The sequence below is a fragment of the Babylonia areolata genome, chromosome 8 (assembly GCF_041734735.1).
Source record: "Babylonia areolata isolate BAREFJ2019XMU chromosome 8, ASM4173473v1, whole genome shotgun sequence".
Lineage (NCBI taxonomy): Eukaryota > Metazoa > Mollusca > Gastropoda > Neogastropoda > Buccinidae > Babylonia > Babylonia areolata.
In genome coordinates this window covers 38,412,539-38,436,545 of record NC_134883.1, presented here as the reverse complement: position 1 = coordinate 38,436,545, position 24,007 = coordinate 38,412,539, and the positions used below count along the sequence as shown (strand labels likewise).

At 44.6% G+C, this 24,007-nt stretch overlaps 1 protein-coding gene across 1 annotated transcript in view; it reads left to right on the top strand.

Annotated features, from left to right (window-relative positions):
* The first annotated feature begins 2,367 nt into the window (after positions 1 to 2,367).
* Positions 2,368 to 24,007, top strand: part of LOC143284778 (uncharacterized) — a 259,607-nt gene continuing 237,967 nt past the window's right edge. Inside the window, exons 1-2 of the mRNA XM_076591773.1 lie at positions 2,368 to 2,491; positions 6,334 to 7,118. Of these exons, the coding sequence (XP_076447888.1) occupies positions 6,359 to 7,118 (760 nt within the window). The 5' untranslated portion in view covers positions 2,368 to 2,491; positions 6,334 to 6,358. The remainder of the gene's footprint in view (positions 2,492 to 6,333; positions 7,119 to 24,007) is intronic.

The following is a 24,007-nucleotide window of genomic DNA, read 5'->3' as shown; positions in this document are numbered from 1 at the left end:
AGACACAGACACAGACACACGCACACGCCGCACACACACACACACACACACACGCACACACACACAAACACACACGCACACACACACACACACACACACACACACACACACACACACACACACATGCTCACCCACTGCACTGGCACACAAACTGTGTGCATGAGAGGAAGAAAGGGACACACACACACACACACACCGGCACACACACACACACACACACACACACACACACACACACACACACACACAGACACACACACACACACACACACAGTGACAATAATGATAATGATGGTATTATACATATAGTGCTGATCGAATCTTGTGCAAGAGACAAATCAAAGCGCTTTCACACCAGGCGCGCAAACAGAAACAAGGAACAGACTAAACACTACTGCTCTGAGCCCAGCCAAGATCCGAAAAGATAAAAGCTGAAAATAATGGACTTCTCATATAACTTCTTGGTCCGGCCAGTCATATAGCCTGATCCGCTGTTGTAACTGGCTCATTGAACATCGGCGAATGCGTGTGCTTCAATGCATGTGACAGCTGTGAAGTCCTGTCCATTCTTTACATGTGTGTATTCCCCCGAAAAGCGGAGTACTATGACTGCCTGCATGGCGGGGGGCAAAAACGGTCATACACGTACGTAAAAATCCACTCGTGTTTACGGCGATTACATGTGTGTGTGTGTGTGTGTGTGTGTGTGTGTGTGTGTGTGAGAGAGTTTTCTCTTGCATGTATAGATCACCTGTGTGCGCCTCAATTGACATTTTCATGCAAATACCACCTCTCTCTATATATATCTCTCCCCCACATTCAGTTGTGCCCCACTGTCTGTTCAAAGAAAACAAGCAGGACATCAGCCAGGTGTACATGTGTGGGAGAGACGAGTTGGACGAACAACTCATTTCTGAAGAGCTGCACGTTCAGGATGTCTGTCCGCTTCACTGTGCAGGTCACCCACCTCAGACTTCATCTCTTCTTCTTTTCTCTATTTCAGTGAGTGAGTGTGTGTGTGTGTGTGTGTGTGTGTGTGTGTGTGTACTTTCAAGTACTATGTGTGCGCAGTGTGAGTCTGAACCCAGGTGTATGTGTATGCGTGCACGCACATGAGCGTGATTTGAACTTCACCTCAGTCTGACGACTAACACGTTCGTGACTGGTGTGTGTACGTGTGAGTACACGCAGCTAGGTATTTCACACAGGTGTCAGGCTATGAATAGAAATCGGGATTTCACGCTTTAAGACTGATAAGTTTCCACGAACCCCTCAGACATCGATAAATCCCCCAACATTGACATGCGAGCTGTCATGAGAAACCTTGCATTCGAGGTAAGAATCCAGACCGGTTGTCGGACCGGCTGAGATTAAGTGCAACTCCAGGGAGCAGTTTTCTTGATGGGATGGGAAAGGGAAGAGTCTATATATATCATTATAAACCTGAAGATAGGACAAACAGTGACGGGGTCTAAATACGCTGACTTGTCGCGCGACTGTAAATGGAGACACCCGGCCTTCAGCAGATGTTTTAGAATCTTGTATTCGGATTTGAACGGAGAGTTTGTGTGTGTGTGTCCCCTCCCCCCCCCCATTTTTAGTTAGTTAGTTATTATTTGTTTGTTTATTTTTGTAAAGGCTTATACGGTAAGTGAAGTAAATACATACCACTGAACTTTGTGTAGACTGGTCTGTTGTCCTTTCACCAATTAGACGCGTTCCGATTAATTGTCATCCCCAACGATGGGCAGTCGGAGGATAATCAAGAGTGTGTTAATCAGTTCATCAGTGATTATCTGTCTAATCATTCTGTGTGCATGCCAAGCGAGTGTGTGTGTGGGGGGAGGGGGATTGTGGGGGGCAGGCAGGGGTGTCTGTGTGTGTGTGTGTGTGTGTGTGTGTGTGTGTGTAGGGGGGGGGGGGGGTAGGTGTGTCGGTGTGTCAGTGTGTGTGTGTGAGGGGGTGATATACGATGGTGTGCATGCACGCACTGTGTGTGTGTGTGTGTGTGTGTGTGTGTGTGTGCGCGTGCGTACGTGCGTGTTTATGTGTGTGTGTGTGTGTGTGTGTGTTTGTGTGTGTGTGTGAGGAGTGTTTCCCTTGCCAATATATATCACCAGATTACACTGCAACCTTTAATCCCCAAGTGCACCCAACGACAATTAGGTTCCTGTTCTGGCTAAAAATACTCCTACACACACCTTAGTCAGCCAACAAAAAAAACACAAAAAAAAACAAAAAACACATTCTAGTAACAAATAAGTCAGTGCACGCGAAACAAAGGGCTGACTTTGTTCAACAGCGATCAGCCGGAAAGAGGAAGAGATTTTCTGTCAAGCCGTGGAACGGGACGTAATCTGTCCGTGTCGCGGTGGAAGAAAAATCCTCACACACTGTGCACAGGCGGGCCATGGACCTTTCCTCAATGTAGAAACTTAGCACAACTTCAAACTCCGTGTAAGCTTATTTAAGCGTGCACATTTTGTGACAGGTATGTATGTGTTGTGATATTTGTGTGTCATCATATATGGTGATGTTTTGGTGTCAGTTTGTATCATGGTGTGGTGATGTTTTGGTGTCAAGTATGTACATGTATGTGTAGTGATGTTTTTGTGTCAAGTATGTACATGTATGTGTAGTGATGTTTTTGTGTCAAGTATGTACATGTAGGCTATGTGTAGTGATGTTTTTGTCTCAAGTATGTACATGTATGTGTGGTGATGTTTTTTTCTGTCAAGTATGTACATGTATGTGTCGTGATGTTTTTCTGTCAAGTATGTACATGTATGTGTCGTGATGTTTTTGTGTCAAGTATGTACATGTATGTGTGGTGATGTTTTTGTGTAAAGTATGTGTGTGGGTTGATGTTTGTGTGTCGTCGACTTCCACCGACGATGTCAGTGTTGCTTATCTACAATGAGCATGTCAGTGACTTCACAGAAGGCAACTTTTTCTGTGCTGCCCATGTGAACACGGGTGGAGTATACACAAAGAAATATATTTGATTTCCTGTGAAGTCAAGTTTGTTGTGAGTGTCGGCCAACCAAGTAAATTACCTAGAATCTAAATCTGCTCTGAATATTGTCATGGAATCCATCAGTATTCGTCGTTGCAGTGAAAGCACTTGCCGGAACTGATCACTGTGCAGCAAGTGTGTGACATTTCTGTCCAGTGGAATCCACAACAGTAAGTAACTAAAAACAAGAAAAGATAAAAAGATAAAGTCAAACTTACAGTCAGTTCTAATGCAGTTTATTTAAGGTTGGTTTTTACAGTGAATGCAGTTTCATTAATTTTATGTAATGTGTAGGTCAACGTATTGTAAAATTCACCAATACAATACAATACAGTACAATACAACACGCACAGATTCATGTACATGTTGTGTGGTGATTCGCGTTCGTGTTGTGGTGATGTTTTTTCTGTCAAGTATGTACGAGGGATCAAAACCAGAAATACTGTCAAGAATTGCCCAGACCACAGCCGCAATGACCAAGCTCAAACCCATGTAGAGAAACAGAAAAATCGCCATCAGTTCCAAAATCAGACTGATGCGTTCTCTGGTCATGTCAATCTTTTTATATGCATGTGAATCATGGACCCTCAGAGCGGACTTAGAGAGAAGAATAAGAGCTGTAGAAATGAGGTGCTTCCGAAGACTCTTAGGCATCTCATACAAAGACCACATCACGAATGAAGAAGTCAAGAGACGCATCCGCAATGAAATCGGGCCCTATACTGACCTTCAAACACTCGCCAGACAACGAAAACTGAAGTGGTTTGGTCATGTCACACGCTCCTCTGGTCTTGCTAAAACAATCTTACAAGGCACAGTGAGGGGAGGAAGAAGAAGAGGCAGACAAAGGAAGAGATGGGAGGACAACATCCGAGAGTGGACAGGCATGGAGCTGAGAGACACCCTGAGAGCGGCCGAAAGACGCGAGGACTGGAGAAAGGTGGTTGACAAAGCTTCAAAGGCGCCCCAAAGGATTCGGAATCTGAGGGATCGGTGACGGTGACAATACAACACAATGCAGAACAACACAATACCATACAATAAATACAATAAGTACAATACAATACAATACAATACAATACAATGATGTTAACATTCAGTCGCGTTGATTCTATAACAAGCAGAGTAACATTTCTTTATTTGCTTTGTCAAGCCGGACTGATCTGCCTCTAATGCGGAAAAAAACGTCCTATGAAATGCATTTCCTCACATGATGGCCAAAAGACACAAGTGAAGTGCATGCTGCACATTGTGACACAACGGGAAATGTTGCCTCCTTATCAAATTCCTACACATGTGGTTATGTCAACCTCAAGTTGTATTTCCTGCGAGTTACGTCCTGTAACCACGGATAACGCAATGTATTCGGTATCACTGAAATACACAGATACTGAACAGCTGAAGATTAACCGTATGTGTTCGTTCTTTGTTTTGAAAGTCTAGCCAATAAAGTTTATTGCAGACACGAAAACAACAAAAAACAAACAAAATAAACAAAAGTTAAGTTAAGCTATCAAGTGCATGAATGTGTGAGAGAATGGTTCTAAAATGTGAAGTGCAACTCTCTCTCTCTCTCTCTCTCACGTATATATATATATATATATATATATATATATATATATATATATATTTGTATTTCTTTTTATCACAACAGATTTCTCTGTGTGAGATTCGGGCTGCTCTCCCCAGGGAGAGCGCGTCGCTATACTACAGCGCCACCTATTTTTTTGTATTTTTTCCTGCGTGCAATTTTATTTGTTTTTTGGGGTTTTTTTTCTATCGAAGTGGATTTTTCTACAGAATGTTGCCAGGAACAACCTCTTTTGTTGCCGTGGGTTCTTTTACGTGCGCTAAGTGCACGCTGCACACGGGACCTCGGTTTATCGTCTCATCCGAATGACTACCGTCCAGACCACCACTCAAGGTCTAGTGGAGGGGGAGAAAATATCGGCGGCTGAGCCGTGATTCGGACCAGCACGCTCAGATTCTCTCGCTTCCTAGGCGGACGCGTTACCACTAGGCCATCACTACACACACACACACACACACACACACACACACACACACACACATATATATATACATATATGTGTGTGTGTGTGTATACATGTGCGTGTGTGTGTGTGTGCCTGTGTGTGTATTAGAACTTATTATTCCGGCGAAACATAACTGTATCCGTTGTTATAATTGACTAATTGTACATGTATACATGTATGTGTGTGTGTGTGTGTGTGTGTGTGTGTGTGTGTGTGTGTGTGTGTGTGTGTGTGTGTATTAGAACTTATTCCGGCGAGACATAACTGTATCCGTTGTTATAATTGACTAATTGTACGTCACAGTGAGCGAGATAGAGGGAAGAAGGGGGGAAGAAAGGAGGAGGAAGAGAGAGGGAGAGAGAGGGGAAAGAGAGGGAGGGAGAGAGAGAGGGGAAAGAGAGGGAGGGAGAGAGAGAGGGAGGAGAGAGGGAGGGAGGAGAGAAAGGGAGAGAGGGAGAGGGGAAGAGAGAGAGAGGGAGGAGAGAGAGAGGGAGGAGAGATGGATCGAGGGAGAGAGAGAGGGATGGAGACAGGGAGAGAGAGAGAGAGATATGAGGAGAGAGAGAGAGAGGGAGAGAGAGGGAGAAAGAGAGGGAGAGAGAGATGGATGTGACGCCGGACATTGCCCATTTCCTGCCCATATCCGGTAATGCGCAGTATCGAGTCGTTCCCCATTTCCGGTAATGGGCAATTACCGCTATTGAGCAACACACACACACACATCTTTAATTTTTTTTTTCCTGCGTGCAGTTTTATTTGTATTTCCTATCAAAGTGGATTTTACTACAGAATTTTGCCCGGAACAACCCTTTTGTTGCCGTGGGGTTTTTTTTATTTTATTTTACGTGCGCTAAGTGCTTGCTGCACACGGGGACCTCAGTTTATCGTCTCATCCGAATGACTAGCGTCCAGACCACCACTCAAGGTCTAGTGGAGGGGGAGAAAATATCGGCGACTGAGCCGTGATTCGGACCAGCGCGCTCAGCTTCTCTCGCTTCCTAGGCGGACGCGTTACCTCCAGGCCATCACTCCACTATATATATATATATATATATATATATATATATATATATATATATATATATATATATATTAGGGAGTGGGGGGGTGGGGGGGTGTCACTCTACCTGAAACGACGTGCTCTACCCGGGGAGAGGAGCCAGAAATTCACACATGGAGATAATTATAATACAACACACACACACACACACACACACACACACACACACACACACACACACATATATATATATATATTCTTTTTTCTTCTTTTTTTTCCAGACGCTGGAACTGTATTGCCCAGAGCATGCTGAACGTCACGTGCCCCGTGGCGGTGCCCAGCGTGCCCCGTGAAATGCCCAGTGTGCCCCATGAAACGCCCAGCGTGCCCCATGAAATGCCCAGTGTGCCCCATGAAACGCCCAGCGTGCACCGTGAAATGCCCAGTGTGCCCCATGAAACGCCAAGCGTGCCCCGTGAAATGCCCAGTGTGCCCCATGAAACGCCAAGCGTGCCCCGTGAAACGCCCAGTGTGCCCTTTGAAACGCACAGCGTGCCCCATGAAAAGCCCAGTGTGCCCCGTGAAATGTTCAGCGTGCCCCATGAAATGCATAGTGTGCCCTTTGAAATGCACAGCGTGCCCCGTGAAATGCATAGTGTGCCCCGTGAAATGTTCAGCGTGCCCCATGAAATGCATAGTGTGCCCTTTGAAATGCACAGCGTGCCCCGTGAAATGCATAGTGTGCCCCGTGAAATGCCCAGTGTGCCCTTTGAAACGCCCAGCGTGCCCCGTAAAATGCCCAGTGTGCCCCATGAAACGCCCAGCGTGCCCCATGAAGTGCACAGCGTGCCCCGTGAAATGCCCAGTGTGTCCTTTGAAACGCCCAGCGTGCCCCGTGAAATGCCCAGTGTGTCCCGTGAAATGCCTAGCGTGCCCCATGAAATGCCCAGGGTTCGGATCCAGCCAGACGACTGGTGGATCAGAAGTGGGAGGGAAAAAGACCAGCCCACCCCTGCCAGCGACTGGACCGACGCTGAGACGGCACGGATGAAGCAGGAGATGGGAGGTAACTTTGTTGATGTTTTGAGGGGCAGGGAATGGGGAGGGGGCGTGTGTCCTGAAGGTCACTGGGGGTGGGGGTGGGGGTGGGTGTGCGGGATGCCTTATAATGGCGGGCTGTGAAGAGATCTGTCGTCGTTGTCGTCACAGTGGTGGCTGTGTGTGGTCAGCATCAGTGTGAGATCCAGTTGAAACTGAATTGAGGGGCGGACGGTGTGTGTGTGTGTGTGTGTGTGTGTGTGTCAGTGTCAGTGTGTTGTGTGTGTGTGTGTGTGTGTGTGTGTGTGTGTGTCAGTGTCAGTGTGTTGTGTGTGTGTGTGTGTGTGTGTGTGTGTGTGTGTGTGTGTGTGTGTGTGTGTGTGTGTGTGTGTGTGTCAGTGTCAGTGTGTTGTGTGTGTGTGTGTGTGTGTGTGTGTGTGTGTGTGTGTGTGTGTGTGTCAGTGTGTGTGTGTGTGTGTCAGTGTCAGTGTGTTGTGTGTGTGTGTGTGTGTGTGTGTCAGTGTCAGTGTGTTGTGTGTGTGTGTGTGTGTGTGTGTGTGTGTGTGTGTGTGTGTGTGTGTGTGTGTGTGTCAGTGTCAGTGTCAGTGTGTTGTGTGTGTGTGTGTGTGTGTGTGTGTGTGTGTGTGTGTGTGTGTGTCAGTGTGTGTGTGTGTGTGTGTGTGTGTGTGTCAGTGTGTGTGTGTGTGTGTGTGTGTGTGTGTGTGTGTGTGTGTGTGTGTCAGTGTGTGTGTGTGTGTGTGTGTGTGTGTGTGTGTGTGTGTGTGTCAGTGTGTGTGTGTGTGTGTGTGTGTGTGTGTGTGTGTGTGTGTCAGTGTGTGTGTGTGTGTGTGTGTGTGTGTGTGTGTGTGTGTCAGTGTGTGTGTGTGTGTGTGTGTGTGTTGTGTGTGTGTGTGTGTGTGTGTGTGTGTGTGTGTGTGTGTGTGTGTGTGTGTGTGTGTGTGTGTGTGTGTGTGTGTGTGTGTGACCCGCTCTGTCTAACAATCTCCCCCTTTCTCTGGGCCCATCTCTCCTATCTGTGTCTGTTCCCACCTGTCTGTCTGCCTGTCTGTCTCTGTTTCCACCTGCCTGTCTGTCTCTGTGTCTGTTTCCACTTGCATGTCTGCCTGCCTGTCTATGTGTCTATTCCCACCTGTCTTTCTGTCTGTGTGTCTATTCCCACCTGCCTGTCTCTGTGTCTCTTCCCACCTGCCTTTCTGCCTGTCTCTGTGTCTCTTCCCACCTGCCTTTCTGCCTGTCTCTGTGTCTCTTCCCACCTGCCTTTCTGCCTGTCTCTGTGTCTCTTTCCACCTGCCTTTCTGCCTGTCTCTGTGTCTCTTCCCACCTGCCTTTCTGCCTGTCTCTGTGTCTCTTCCCACCTGCCTTTCTGCCTGTCTCTGTGTCTCTTCCCACCTGCCTTTCTGCCTGTCTGTCTGTGTCTCTTCCCACCTGCCTTTCTGCCTGTCTGTCTGTGTCTCTTCCCACCTGCCTTTCTGCCTGTCTGTCTGTGTCTCTTCCCACCTGCCTTTCTGCCTGTCTGTCTGTGTCTCTTCCCACCTGCCTTTCTGTCTGTCTGTCTGTGTCTCTTCCCACCTGCCTTTCTGCCTGTCTGTCTGTGTCTCTTCCCACCTGCCTTTCTGTCTGTCTGTCTGTGTCTCTTCCCACCTGCCTTTCTCTCTGTGTGTCTATTCCCACCTGCCTTTCACTCTGTGTGTCTATTCCCACCTGCCTTTCTGCCTGTCTGTCTCTGTGTCTATTCCCACCTGCCTGTCTGTCTGTCTGTCTGTTCCCACCTGCCTGTCTGTCTGTGTGTCTATTCCCACCTGCCTTTCTGTCTGTGTGTCTATTCCCACCTGCCTGTCTCTGTGTCTATTCCCACCTGCCTTTCTGCCTGTCTGTCTGTGTGTCTATTCCCACCTGCCTGTCTGTCTGTCTGTCTGTTCCCACCTGTCTGTCTGTCTGTGTGTCTATTCCCACCTGCCTGTCTGTCTGTGTGTCTGTTCCCACCTGCCTGTCTCTGTGTCTCTTCCCACCTGCCTTTCTGCCTGTCTGTCTGTGTGTCTATTCCCACCTGCCTGTCTGTCTGTGTGTCTGTTCCCACCTGCCTGTCTGTCTGTGTGTCTGTTCCCACCTGCCTGTCTCTGTGTCTCTTCCCACCTGCCTTTCTGCCTGTCTGTCTGTGTGTCTATTCCCACCTGCCTGTCTGTCTGTGTGTCTGTTCCCACCTGCCTGTCTGTCTGTGTGTCTGTTCCCACCTGCCTGTCTCTGTGTCTCTTCCCACCTGCCTTTCTGCCTGTCTGTCTGTCTGTCTGTTCCCACCTGCCTGTCTGTCTGTGTGTCTATTCCCACCTGCCTGTCTGTCTGTGTGTCTGTTCCCACCTGCCTGTCTCTGTGTCTCTTCCCACCTGCCTTTCTGCCTGTCTGTCTGTGTGTCTATTCCCACCTGCATGTCTGTCTCTGTGTCTCTTCCCACCTGTCTGTCTGTCTGTGTGTCTCTTCCCACCTGCCTGTCTGCCTGTCTGTCTCTGTGTCTCTTGCTGCTACAAGTTAGGCTACTCCTCCTCCTACTACTACTGCTACTACTACTATGCCAGATGAAGATGCCATTAACATAGGTCTCTACCACGTCCTCAGACATCTCCAAAATCCTAACAGCGATGCCATTGATCCTTTTCATTGACTGCAGCTCTGCGTTCAACACGATAGTTCCATCAAAACTATCTTTTAAACTGAAAGACCTCTCCCTGCCTGAATCAATTTGTGCATGGATCCTAAATTTTCTAAGATGCAGACAGTAAGTTGTTAAAGTTGGTGACCTCACTTCCTCCACATGCATTCTCAACATAGGCACCCTACAGGGATGTGTTCTATCCCCACTGTTGTACTCACTATTCACACATGACTGTGCAACTCAAAATGAATGTAACACCATGGTCAAGTTTGCCGACGATACTACTCTAGAATGAGTCAAATTACAGGGAAGAAGTACTGGAACTTGTCAGCTGGTGTGATCAAAACAACTTAAAACTCAACGTATCAAAAACCAAAGCATTACTTCTAGATTTGAGGAAGACCAGATCTGACCCCTTACCACTTGTCATTAAAGACAAGCAAGCATCAGCGACTTTAAATTTCTCGGACTGATCATTCCCAACGATTTGAAATGGGAGAAAAAATTAATACGGAAAAAATTGCTAAGAAAGCACAACAGCGCCTGTACTTTCTTCGGCGCCTCAAAAAGTTCTTGTGATGTACTATCCCCCCTCACTCACCCCCCAATATTCCTTGTGACCTTGGTACACTTGGTAATAAAGACATATTCTATTATATTCTGTTCTATTCTATTGGGGCTGTTGTTGTTGTTGTTGTTGCTGCTGCTGCTGCTGCTGCTGCTACTACTACTTCTCGTGAAAAATGTTCCTTGTCAAAGCAAAATATGTTTGACTTACTCGTGGACTCTCAGAATGAATGAATTCCTGTGAAAGACAAATATTGTACGTGCTTGATTGATGGGCGCGGAATATGGATTCATTCGTCGGAAACACATCTTTATCCATATCTATTACTGAAGGAATATCATGATAACATCACGCCAGTGATTGATAAATTCGACGATATTGTGAAACTCTAGTGCACGACAAAGACACGAGTTGTTGTTTTTTATCGAGTATGTCCAGACAGCTCTGGAATTCTATTTTTGGTAACATGAGTTATCAGTGTTAACCCCCCACCTCCACCCCCACCCCCGCAATCCCCCCCCTCCCGTGTGTGTGTGTGTGTGTGTGTGTGTGTGTGTGTGATGTTCTCAATGGTTTATTGTCTACTACTACAAGTGTTCAGGACGTGTGTTATTGTGCACTCCTCAGTTCACTCTCTGTCTCTGTCACTTAGGCACACCCTAGCCGCCCTTTTCCTTCGTCTGTGCTTGTATGTTTGCCTTCTGTCTATCACACGCACAGGCAGTTGCAGACTACTTTTCGCGGCTGATCTGCCGGACTTCACTGGCTTGCGCTTTGACGCCCTTCGAAATTAGTGGAATGGAAACCCCCTCTAAACAAATGCTCCAAACATTTATCAAACCAAATATATGTATCGTTCACTGCCATTATATGTCTGTTGTGCTTACGGACACACTTTAATCAGTTAGAAACATATTTTATTTCAGTTTAATCGTTCGTCAGTGTAGGGATTTCAACTGACACTAAGTTTCACTGCAGTGACGGTGTCCAACCATTGACATATTGAGGTAACTGGAGTGGTGCAACACAAATTCGAATTTGAAATGAAAGCTGTTAGGCGGCTGGTCAGAATCACCGATGTTGTGCTTGCGTCCACACGTTCTGTCGTCACACACAGCCAGCTGACTCACATTCCATTGTACTATCTTCTCATCTTCTTCTTCTCTTAATATTGTAATAAAACAACAGGAAAACCCTTTGTGTCTGGCTTCTGTATGTCCTTGGCCTGTGTGAAGGAGCTTTCTATCCTTCCACTTTTTATCCTGCCTGATTCAGTCATTATTTCTTTTGTAACCAAACTATGATTATGATGTACCACTCAGTACACTTCACGGCTACACAAGTGGCGTCGCCAACAGGATATTGATCCACAACACGACAAAATAGATACAAAATTATTCTTTTGTATTTGTATTTCTTTTTATTACAACAGATTTCTCTGAGTGAAATTCGGGCTGCTCTCCCAAGGGAGAGCGCGTCGCTACACTACAGCGCCACCTTTTTTTTTCTTCTTTTTTTCCCCCTGCTTGCAGTTTTATTTGTTTTTCCTATCGAAGTGGATTTTTCTACATAATTTTGCCAGGAACAACCCTTTTGTTGCCGTGGGTTCTTTTACGGGCGCTAAGTGCACGCTGCACACGGGATCTCGGTTTATCGTCTCATCCAAATGGCTAGCGTCCAGACCACCAATCAAGGTCTAGTGGAGGGGGAGAAAATTTCGGCAGCTGAGCCGTGATTCGAACCAGCACACTCAGATTTTCTCGCTTCCTAGGGAGACGCGTTACCTCTAGGCCATCAGTCCACACTTTTTAATGTTCTAATCCTCTTATCCAAAATTCATTCAAAGATTAAACAACCCCATACCACTCAGTCGTTTATATATATATATATATATATATATATATATATATATATATATATATAATATGTATGTATGTATGTATATGCATATATCTAGTAAACCTATATATGATATATTATACTCAAGAGAATCAAGAGACGAAAACCGGTAAGACTGACACAGGGACACAAAGGAGTCAGGCATTGACAGAACGACAAAGACTGACACAGGGACACAAAGGAGTCAGGCATTGACAGAACGACACAGACTGACACAGGGACACAAAGGAGGAGCCAGGCATTGACAGAACGACACAGACTGACACAGGGACACAAAGGAGTCAGGCATTGACAGAACGACACAGACTGACACAGGGACACAAAGGAGTCAGGCATTGACAGAACGACACAGACTGACACAGGGACACAAAGGAGTCAGGCATTGACAGACAAGGAGTCAGGCATTGACAGACGACACAGACTGACACAGGGACACAAAGGAGTCAGGCATTGACAGAACGACACAGACTGACACAGGGACACAAAGGAGTCAGGCATTGACAGAACGACACAGACAGACACAGGGACACAAAGGAGTCAGGCAGTGACAGAACGACACAGACAGACAGGCAAACAACACACATATGTCAAGTCTAAACTTCAGCCATTCTATATATAAACATCCTAAGTTGCGACAGTTGAACCACTGTTCCCCATCATGTTGATGTGAAGGGTCAGTTCCATTCCACTGCACACAGACCAGCAGCAGTTATGTCAGTCAACTTCATCACTTAACACAAGTCTTAAGCCCACAAGCTCTGTGTTGCCATGGCAACTAAGACCCCAGGGTATAACAGTAACGAAAAAGAGATGAATAAGCCCGTACACGCGGTTTAATTTGCGTGCGTTCGTGTGTGTGTGTGTGTGTGTGTGTGTGTGTGTGTGTGTGTGTGTGTGCGTGAGAGAGAGAGAGAGAGAGAGAGAGAGAGAGAGAGAGTGACTTGTTGGTTCATATGTATGAGGTATCCCGGTGATCGATGTACAGGTTGGTTGGGAGAAATGCTGGTGTATGAGGTGGCATTTAATTCACTGATGATGATTTCGTTCGTTTGTGATAAGCCATCACCCATCCCCGAGTGTGATAAATCTACCCTCTTTTTCTCTCCTTCCTTCCCCCCTCCTTCCCCCCGCTCTCTCTCTCTCTCTCTCTCTCTCTCTCTCTCTCTCTCTCTCTCACCCTCCTCGTTGAAAGAGGGACAGACAGACGGACAAAGTTCTCCTATCCAAAACCTCAGTAAACACATAGCGGCTTTCCTTGGGTATTGTTTTCCTCTTTTCTCTCAGCTGCTATAAGTATAGGCACATCTCGTTCTGCACACCTGAGCAGTTATGTCAGGTAAATGAGCACACCACTCATCATCAAGGGATGGAGCACTCACAGTGAATCTGCACGCTCACGCGCTGTCCTTTCAACTCAAGTTAACAGGACTAATTCGCGCTAATTGGTCTTCAGGCTCAGACGCACTCTGTATCCAAGGTCATAATAAATTATGTAATGATGAGGGGGGTGGGGAGGGGAGGGAGGTTTGGGCAAGGAAGGAGTGATGAGTGAGTGGGTCAGTGAACTATCAATGTACGTATTTCTTGTAGATCAGCCTGACCTGGAGTGATGTCATCACGCAATCTGATAGCTTTGTTATCAGCTATTCGTCTGGCAAGAATTAACTGTTCCCAATATTAGATTTTTTTAAAGTCAGAATGTGGCAACATTCCTGGCGCAGCGTGTATGGGCCTTACAAAAAGGTTAATTATCCCACAGAAGACTGAACTGAAGAGTGAGGACTGATTCTTATTTACACAGAAAAGAAGAGGGGAAAAAACCTGCAGTTCATTTCCATAGATGTCTCCATGATAATTCCGACAAAAATAATTAAACTTTTCCCCAACAACAAACCATGGATCTCAAAGTCTCTCAAAACAATTTTAAATGAGAAAAAGGTAGCGTTTCAGTCAGGGAACAAGAAGGATAGGAAACTGATACAAAAGAAGCTTAGAGGTAAGTTACGAAGGGGGCAGAGGGAATTCAAGTCAAAAGTACAGCAACAGTTTCAGACAGGAAAAATGGCAGATGCATGGGATGGGTTAAAAATTATCACTGGAGAAACGAAAAGGAAAACAGTAGCTTGTAAAATGGAAAAGGATGAACAGATTGATTTTTCAAATAAACTGACTGTCGCTTTGAAAGGAATGATATGGGAAGGGAACTGGATAGTGTTATCTCACAGTTGCAGGAAAAGATCAAAGATAGGAACACAGGTGAAGACTTTGAGATCGATGCAAAAGTTGTTGAATCTTTATTTTTAAAACTGAATGTCACGAAGGCAATTGGCCCCGACAATATCTGCGGAAAATTACTGAAAACATGTGCTTCCCAGTTGTGTGACGTGTTCTGTAAAACTGGTCTCTGAAGGACTGCTCTGTCCCCAGCATCTGGAAAAAATCTACTATCTGTCCTATCCCCAAGAAAAAGAACCCAGCCGCACTAAATGATTACCGTCCTGTTGCCCTGACTTCAGTAGTGATGAAATGCTTTGAAAAAATTATTCTCCGACATCTTCTTTCTTTCACTGAACAGCAGCTTGACTCTCTTCAGTTTGCTTATAAAGCACACAGAAGTACTGACGATGCTATCCTAACTCTCCTTCATAATGCTTTCCTTCATTTGAATAACACGGGATCTTTCGTTCGTATCCTTTTTGTTGACTTCTCTTCTGCTTTTAACACAATACAACCTCATCTCCTTGCCCTCAAACTGCTAGGCATGGATGTTGATCCGAAGCTTACTCTTTGGATAGTAAGTTTTCTTCTCAATAGAACTCAGTCCGTCCGCTTTCATTCTGCCCACTCTTCTCTAAAATCTACTTCTACTGGTGCACCCCAAGGTACAGTGCTGTCCCCTGTTCTTTTTACACTGTGCACAAATGACTGCAGAGGCACGGAGGAAACTCCTGTCATAAAATATTCTGATGATTCAGCAATTGAAGATCTGTCCAACTCTAATGCTATTTATTTCAGTGAAATTAAAAAGTTCTGTTCCTGGTGTGAGAAAAACTATCTGGATCTCAACGTACTGAAAACAAAAGAAATGTTAATAGATTTTCGGAAAGACCCCTTGCCCGTAGCTGACCTTGTTATTGATGGTCAAACAGTGGACAGGGTCAATGAATATAGATATTTAGGGACCATCTTAGACAATAAGCTGACTTTTGACAGAAATGTTGATTCCATTCATAAGAAATGTCAATCTAGAATTTTTTGTTTCCAGAAGCTTAGAAATGTTGGTATAAATTCAAATATTCTTCAAAGTTATTATCGATGTTGTATCGAGTCCGTGCTTACAGTTTCATTTATGTGCTGGTATGGAAGTTTGGGAGTGAGGAGTAAGCGTGTTTTGAACGATGTCATGAGTGTATGCAGTAAAATTGTGGGAGTGAAACAAGCTAGTATGCAAGAGCTGTATGAAAGTTGAGTGGTTAAAAAAAGCAGGCAGATAGCAACTGACGACACCCATATTTTAGCAAAGTATTATAAGCTATTGCCATCAGGACGACGCTACAGAACTTTTAAGTTGAAATCCAGAGCTCTGAAGACTTTTATTCCACGTTAAATCCACCTTTTAAATTCTTGAGAACTGTGTCCGTGCATGATAGGCTGTACCTTGTTCTAGTTGTGGTGTGTGTGTGTGTGTGTGTGTGTGTGTGTGTGTGTGTGTGTGTGTGTGTGTGTGTGTGTGTGTTTACTGAGCTTAAAACGTGACAACTGGTTATAATGAATGTGCAATATGTAGGAAGGATAATGTGCAATATGCAGGATGAATGTACAATGAATATGTCTAATGCTAACGTCCATATTCTAAATATATTTCTGTTTAATAATTACGATGTAATAATTAATTGCAATGTTTTTAAAAGCGAATATGTGAAATGCTTTTATTTGAGAACATATGTTTATTACTCTTGTTTAATCAAGTTATCCGCGCGTGTGGGGTGGGTGGTGGGGGTGGGGTGGGGGGTGGGGGGGGTGGGGGTGTGTGTGCGGTGCGGGTGTGTGCTGATTATCTGGTTGTGGTTTTCCGCAATTCATCTTTATTCTTATCTTATCTGTCTATTATAATCAATGTGCAGTATAGTAGGCTATGTTTATAATTATATTCAAATAATGTTTCTTAATTCTTTCTGTTTTTGCATTAAGAATACTAGTTATTACCTGCAGTGTGTGGATGTATGTATGAAACGATGTATGTGATATTTTTTACATTTGTATCTTTGTAATATTTGAAGGGGCTGTTGTTGGCTTTTACAGTTATGGTCCCCATGTTGTTTACTTGTTTATGTTCTGATAATGCACCTGACCAAATTTCTCCAGTTGGAGATAATAAAGTTATTCTTATCTTATCTTATCTTCTGTTGAACTAGTGTACGTATATATGTATGTATATATGTATATATGTCAGTAACTACGTATATATGTATGTATATATGTATATATATATATATATATATATATATATATCATCATCATGGCCTGGCTTCGCTGACGAAGATCTAGGAAGGGCGTTGTCCACGTCTGATGCAGGCACGCTCATGGCTGACAAGGCCAATGCGGGAAAAGCAGAGTCGGCCGCAGCGGTTGCAAGGGAAAGTCTGGTCTGGGTTCGCGGCTGCAGCGTCGTGGTTCTTTCTCCTTCTGCGTTTGTCCTCAAGGCTGGCCCTGCGGTTGTTTTCGAAGGAGGAGACAGCTTGGTGGATGGTGCGTCGCCAGGTCTCTCGATCAGCGGTTACTGCGGACCACTGGCGATGGTCAATGTGACAGGCACCGAGAGCGTTCTTCAAGGAGTCTTTGTATCTCTTCTTGGGTGCTCCTCTGTCACGGTGGCCAGTGGACAGTTCGCCATACAGCGCGATCTTGGGCAGGCGGTGGTCCTCCATCCTGGACACGTGCCCTGCCCAACGTAGCTGGGTCTTTAGCAGCACTGTGTGTGTGTGTGTGTGTGTGTGTGTGTGTGTGTGTGTGTGTGTGTGTGTGAATCAGAATCAGAATCAGAATCAGAATCAATTTTAATGTCAGTTAAACCTGAACAAGGTTTATAAGACACGCATGCAAAGTTACACGAAACCACGCGCACACACACACACACACACACACACACACACACACACACACACACAAAGCAAAACAAAAATAGATAAATGCTGAACAAGACATTGAATCACTCTTGCACGCTATGCTTTTTGACAGCAGTTACTGACAAATTTCCTAGAGTCCCACAAGTTTGTCTTCCAGTATTAGCTGACTGGGTTTAATGATATTTGGAATGTAATTTTGAATTTTTTGGGTATGAATTCTATTCTAATTTCTTTGTATAATTCGCAGTCATCTAAGAAATGAAATTCATCCTCTATTGTTTGACATTGTAAACATAGTCTCCTTTCTTTTGGAATGTTGAAATATCGGCCTTTTTCTATTGCTAAATCATGACAGGCTATTCTTAATTTGCACAATGATTGTTTTTGATTATAATTAAGATATCCTTCAAGCAAATAAGGCTCGGTTCTGTATTCACGAGTAATTTTATTATAGAATAGTAGTTTAGATTTATTTTCAGATTTGTTTCTCTTCCAGAATAAAACATATCCATATTCTAGTTTATTCATTATAACGTGGCTAAGTCTATGAATATTGAATGTTGACTGATTATTCCAAACGTGTCCTAAACCAAGATTCTGTAATATAATTTCGACGAAATTAACTCATGTTCGCTGTTTTGTTTCCTCTGTAAGCATGTCATCATACACTATTTTGATATACGAATTTTCTCGTGCCTGTGTTATGTGAAACCAAAATTTTATTACTTGACAAATCACTTTTAAACTTTAGGGGTATTTACCTATTTCACCAAGTATTGTGTGTGTGTGTGTGTGTGTGTGTGTGTGTGTGTGTGTGTGTGTGTGTGTGTGTGTGTGCCTACCTGCGTCAGTACATAAATGTGTGTGTGTGTGTGTGTGTGTGTGTGTGTGTGTGTGTGTGCCAGTGTGTGTGTGTGTGTGTGTGTGTGTGTGTGTGTGTGTGTGTGTGTGTGTGTGTTGTGAGTACGTCCACACACTCACTATTCCGTGGAGGCAAGTGTTTGCTGGACGCGATGTTTGAAAATAGATTCAAACTACAGCCAGCCTGGGTACACGTACAACCAGATCTTCGTATCCTTCACCGTGCTCAATGTGCGGCAAAACCGCCAGGCACCACTGACCACCAGCAAAGAGACAAAATCAACCCAAACAAGAAAAACAACAACCCAAAAACCGGGTTAGTCACAAGTCTATGACTTGGTAACACTGCATGCCGCCCCCACCCCTGCTCTTACCTCCCACCCACCTTAACCACCACACCTACCCTCCACCCCCTCCGTGAAACTGGATCCGGTAATTCAGACCCCCCCCCGGACACCTATCACGTGACGCCGCCAGCGTGGCACGTCTTGTGATGTTTCCAGTCATCTGCTTCGCCCGGAGAATACGGGTTTCGTTGCCGCGTGGTGGGAAACATCGTTGATAATCATAATTTACGTAACTGCCATAATCTGCATAAGTACCAGCAGTTGTGTTAGGTGAACATTCCCCGCTCGATTTTACAAGGACGAAAGGACCGGTTCGAATTGGCCTTCATGTTAAGGGACCCTCAGTGCTACATGATCACACGCACACACACACACACACACACACACACACACACATTGAACTGTTCAAGAGAAAGCCTCCCCCCGCCTCCCCCCCCCCCCCCAACACACACACACACACAGCTTCTTTCCTCTTTTCTTCAGTTTCCGAAGTAGTCCGGTTGTGGAACGAATTAAATAAGGCAAGTTAGGAACAAGTTGCAACAGTTTGTTTTATGTTGTTTTTGGATAGTACCTATTGTAATAAAAACATTGTGAAAAAGGGAGATTGATTGAACTCTTAGTTTGTTTATAATTTTGATGAAATGACGTCACAAATGCTCTATTTCTACAGTAGAGCTGCGCTCAGTGTAAACAAGGCCAAGTAACAAATCGTTGGATAGGTATCGTTATAAATCAGCAGAATTTAACATAATTTATCGTGTTGATTGGGAAAATGTGCCATATCTGTATAATTTCGATGACACTGATGATATAACTTGCTCTATTTTTAGAACTGGATTGCGGCCAGTAAAACATGGTCGAGTAACCATTCATTGGAAAGGTTCTGATATACATTGTTTTTAATTAGCGCCATATGCTTGCAGAATTTATATATATATATATATATATATATATATCCATATTAAAAAAAACTGTGAAACAGTTTAGCGGTCAGTTCAAAAGCATTGCAGCTTCACTTCCTTGTTGCAGTGTGTTACGCGCGTGATCACAGCCTTTTCTGGCGCACGATTATGGCTCTTTTTTTCAAAATACTATACACTCCCGAATACAAACCTAGCAGCCTTTTGCTGTATAAATGAAGAGAAAGGGCAAAACATGAACTATGCAGTTAGTATGATATTAAATACCTTAATAGCTGATCATAATGCTGCCGTGATAGAAAGAACATGACCAAAACTTTTTTTCTCCTTAAAACACGGAACAGTGAAATAAAATCAACCACAACAACAAAAACAAATCGATGAACAAATAAATGTTATTGAACAGCTCTGGCCACAGTTTTCCTGTCAACATTTGAATTATGGCATTTGGTGCAAATATCACTTCCAGCAACTGCTGAAGACTAGATCCTGCCATGATCATCCTATGGAACGAAGAAAGTTCATTTCTGTATGAAAGCCGCGAAATCGTAAGACAATGGAGTGGAGTGGGCTGCCATCTGGTTCACCGGCTACAATTATCCTGGACTTCCACAGAGAGTTTGATCAAAGGTGGTGACTGGAGTCACATGGAACTGGTTTGCCAATGCTGACAAGTCTGTGGGGTCCTGGGAAGGGGACACTGACCAGCCTGGTCGCGAAGAGCGTAATAGCCGTGAAATTTTCCACAAAAGGTCAATGAAATTTTTGACGGCAGTATGACTGACATCAAGAAGACCACATTCTAACTTCAGCTCAGAGTTGGAAAAGTGAACTATTTTTACTGGGATTTTCCAAGTGCTTTTCACTTTCTCAACCGAGGCAGTTTGGTCCTTTTTGATGGCTCTGTTACTGCTGTTGGCAGGAGTGTCAGCAGCTATCATTCCCATGCCATGGAAGGTGCCAGTCCCATCAATTGTTTGGATGTTGTGGTCCACAGTGCCACAAACTGCGCATAACTGGTTGGGGTCAAACCTTCAGTGCCAACGCCTTAGGTCAGTGCTGCAGATTGCTCAAATCTCTTAACTTCAACCCTAGTTTTCTCAAATGATCAACTAAATATTTCGAACCGATCAGATGATGAACTTCAACTCCGAGACCTAATGTAAATTTGATATTACGACCTTTGGTCTTGCTACTTGGATGTCTGACCAAGAGAAGCGATCTTCAGTTGACAATCTTTTGTTGTTGTTGTTGTGAAGCAGATAATCAAGAAAGAGTTTGACTGATGGTTGAAGGTATTCTAAGTTTTTATCCAAGCTAGCAATGTCAGAACTCAGTGGGTAGTGCTCTTTCGATGTGACCATGGCCTTGGTGTCTGACAGGAGAAGTGAAGCAGCTGTTTGAATGATACGAAGTTTCTTTTTCTGTTTCGTCGTCAGTCTTTGTTTCTTTGGAAAAGTCTTTGATAATCTTTTCAACAGTTGTTTTGAAAGTAACAACATTTGCTTTTCCTCTAATTGATGTGATAATGATGGTTTCCCCCAAAACGATCCTATAACCTTTTTCGTGGGTTTCTTTTAGTGTAGGGTTCTTTTTTTCTGTCCAGGTTTCTTAAGAAACTGTCGCATTTTCTCTTGGAGACCTGTTAGTGTGATTTGTTCATCATCATTTTCCACCAGAAACTGTACCACTCTGAGAAATGCAGCTTTTCACTCTTCATCAGCTGGTCTACACTTTCGTGTCGGATAGTTTAAATTCCCGTTGTTGATGGTTCAAGCCAATCGCTTTGTGGCGTGTTTTTGTTTGTTCTAAAATTGACACTATATTGTTGGTGATACATTGCATCTGCTGCATGCAGATCGTTAACAGACTTAATACAGTTTCTTACGGTCTGTGCCCACTGGTCGCCCCTCTCAAAACATTTCTCCAGGACACTTTTTTCACATACTTTTTTCACATTCATAAGACAGAACGGCGAACACTGTGTCTGTGTCCTTATTCTATCATATGTTTCCGACTGCCCAAAGTAAGAAATTTTGTTCTAAAAGGTTTGTCAGCCTTTCTTCGGAGTTTAACGGGCGAGTGTTCTTCAGTTTTTTCTTCATTATGTTTCGCTCAAAGTCACTAGTTATTGAATTGGCGTTTGTATAATCGTGTTGGCATTTTTGTGAAGTCTCTGTCCAAGATGAAATGTGTAATTGTCCCCTCTCTCGGCATGATGCTTTCTGGAGTCCTTTCACAGCTTCTTCTGACTGAATAGTCTACACTGTGTTGTCGCCATCATGTTACAGTTTTCCACATAAGATACAGCAATGTCCCACAAGTAAGAAAAGAATGAAATGGGGAAAATCAACACTTTCTTTCTATCAGTCATCTCATTTAGTGTACGCTTACCATATACGAACTTTTCCCACACAAACTGCTATTTTCGCTCTTTTCACGTTTTAATTTTTTAAAAGATATAATAATGTATTACTTTTTACGTACTTACCCACAATCATCTTGTGATATCTTCAGACACATTTCCAGTGTTTCACTGAGTAAGAAACACACACACACACACACACACACACACACACACACACACACACACTGTGCGTGTGTGTGTGTGTGTGTGTGTGTGTGTGTGTGCAGAGAGAGAGAGAGAGAGAGAGAGAGAGAGCAATATAACTTTTTGACGGAAAAACCGTTCCATACAAAAAACAACTGCACACTGCCAGCGCTTTGCTCGCCAGCTTTAATCTATGCTGTTGTTTTTTAGAATTATATTTTCCAGTCACACATGACATGTATCAAAAATAAGTTCATTAAAACACTTGTGTTGCTGTATTTGCACACTAGATGTAAAAGATTACCATTTTATTCACCAGAATAAGCTGCAGCCATCACTTGTTTATCTTATCATTTCCTGTGAGCGGCGTGGCATTCTTGCTCTGACCTCGGGGTCAGTGCGCTGCCTTGTGTATGCCAAAGTATGGCTCTCCTTGCGGACTAAAAAGCTTATCTTGGTGAAATGAAAGGAGGAGTTTGCATTATATTCCATGTTTGGTGATACATATACTAACCATGTCAAACTGATGCAAACTAAGCCTATTGGTTTGCTCTGCTTGGCCAAATTTCGCCCGCTCTTAGCCAATCAAACGCCTGTAAAAGCTATAAGCACTGAATCATTCCGTGGCCATGAAAGAAAATGCCCCATGAGAACCACGGCGGAGACGCGGGGACGGACGGGCGGGCATTCGAGTTTGACATGGTAAGTATATGTATCACCAAACATGGAGTATAATATAAACTCCTCCTTCTGGTGTCATATACTGTACCATGTCAAACTGATGCAGAATTTAAAGCAAATGGAGGAGGGGAACGCCTACTGGTTCGTATGGGGAGCCCTTGTAACTGAGATGGCAGTGTTAGCCGCGACAAAGGAAATCCCCTTGGAACCGTCAGCCCTGGTCATACGGAAATCCCGGAGGTAGAAGTTGATGAAGGGATTCTCAGACCGCCAGAAGGCTGCCTCCAAGACATGCTGCAGTGGCACCGAGTGCTGGAAAGCAGCCGAAATAGCTATGGCCCGCACTTCGTGTGTTCTGGGATTAAGACAACTGATATCCTTGTGTGCATGAGAGTAGGCTGTACGAATGACTTGGGAAACCCAGCGGGAAATGGTGCCTGCAGCGATGTCTTTCTTGTAATTCTCATTGAGGGAGATGAGAAGGTGCCTCTGAGAAGAACGCCTATGGTGAGACCTATCCCAATAGTATTTGAGACACCGAACGGGGCAGAGATGCCGATCTTCATCATCTTGGGTAAGAATATCAGACAAAGGTCTGACCCTCAGAGAGGGGGAAGGGACCTCGGGGTCTTGGTTCTTAGCCAGAAACTCTGGAAGGAAACAAAGAGTGATGGAACCATCTCTGTGGAATGCTAGATCTTGTGGCATTCCACTAAGACCATGAATCTCGCTTCTACGACGGCCAGTGGCCAGCAACAGCAGGAAAGTGGTCTTGAGAGTGAGCAGGTCAAAAGGAATAGTCCCCAATGGCTCAAAGGGCTGTTTTCGAATGAAATCCAGCACCAGGAACAAGTCCCAGAGGGACACTCTTCTGGGATTCCTAGCTTCCTTCAGAGAGGCGCCCCTAGCCACCTCTCTGAGCAGGAAATCAGCTTCAAAAACGGGACCACCTAGCTGTTTGATAGTGGTACAGATGGCAGACCTGTACCCTCGCACAGAACTAGCAGACAGGTTGAGAACCGAGGAGCAGTGAGCCAGAAAGTTGGCCAGCTGCATGCTCGTAGGGTTAGTAGGGGGAATGTTCTGAGCTGCACACCAACGCAGCCATTTCTTCCAGCGAATGTCATACAAAGTCTCTGTTCCCTCCCTCCTGGCTTTGGAGACTATGGAGAGGAGGTCGGAGGAGGCACCCCCCTTGGTCAGCGCGGCCGACACAGAGGCTGACCGAGGGGTGGAAGACTTCAATGGTGATGCTGACAGTTCCGACCGCACAGCAGCCATGCGTGCAGGTGG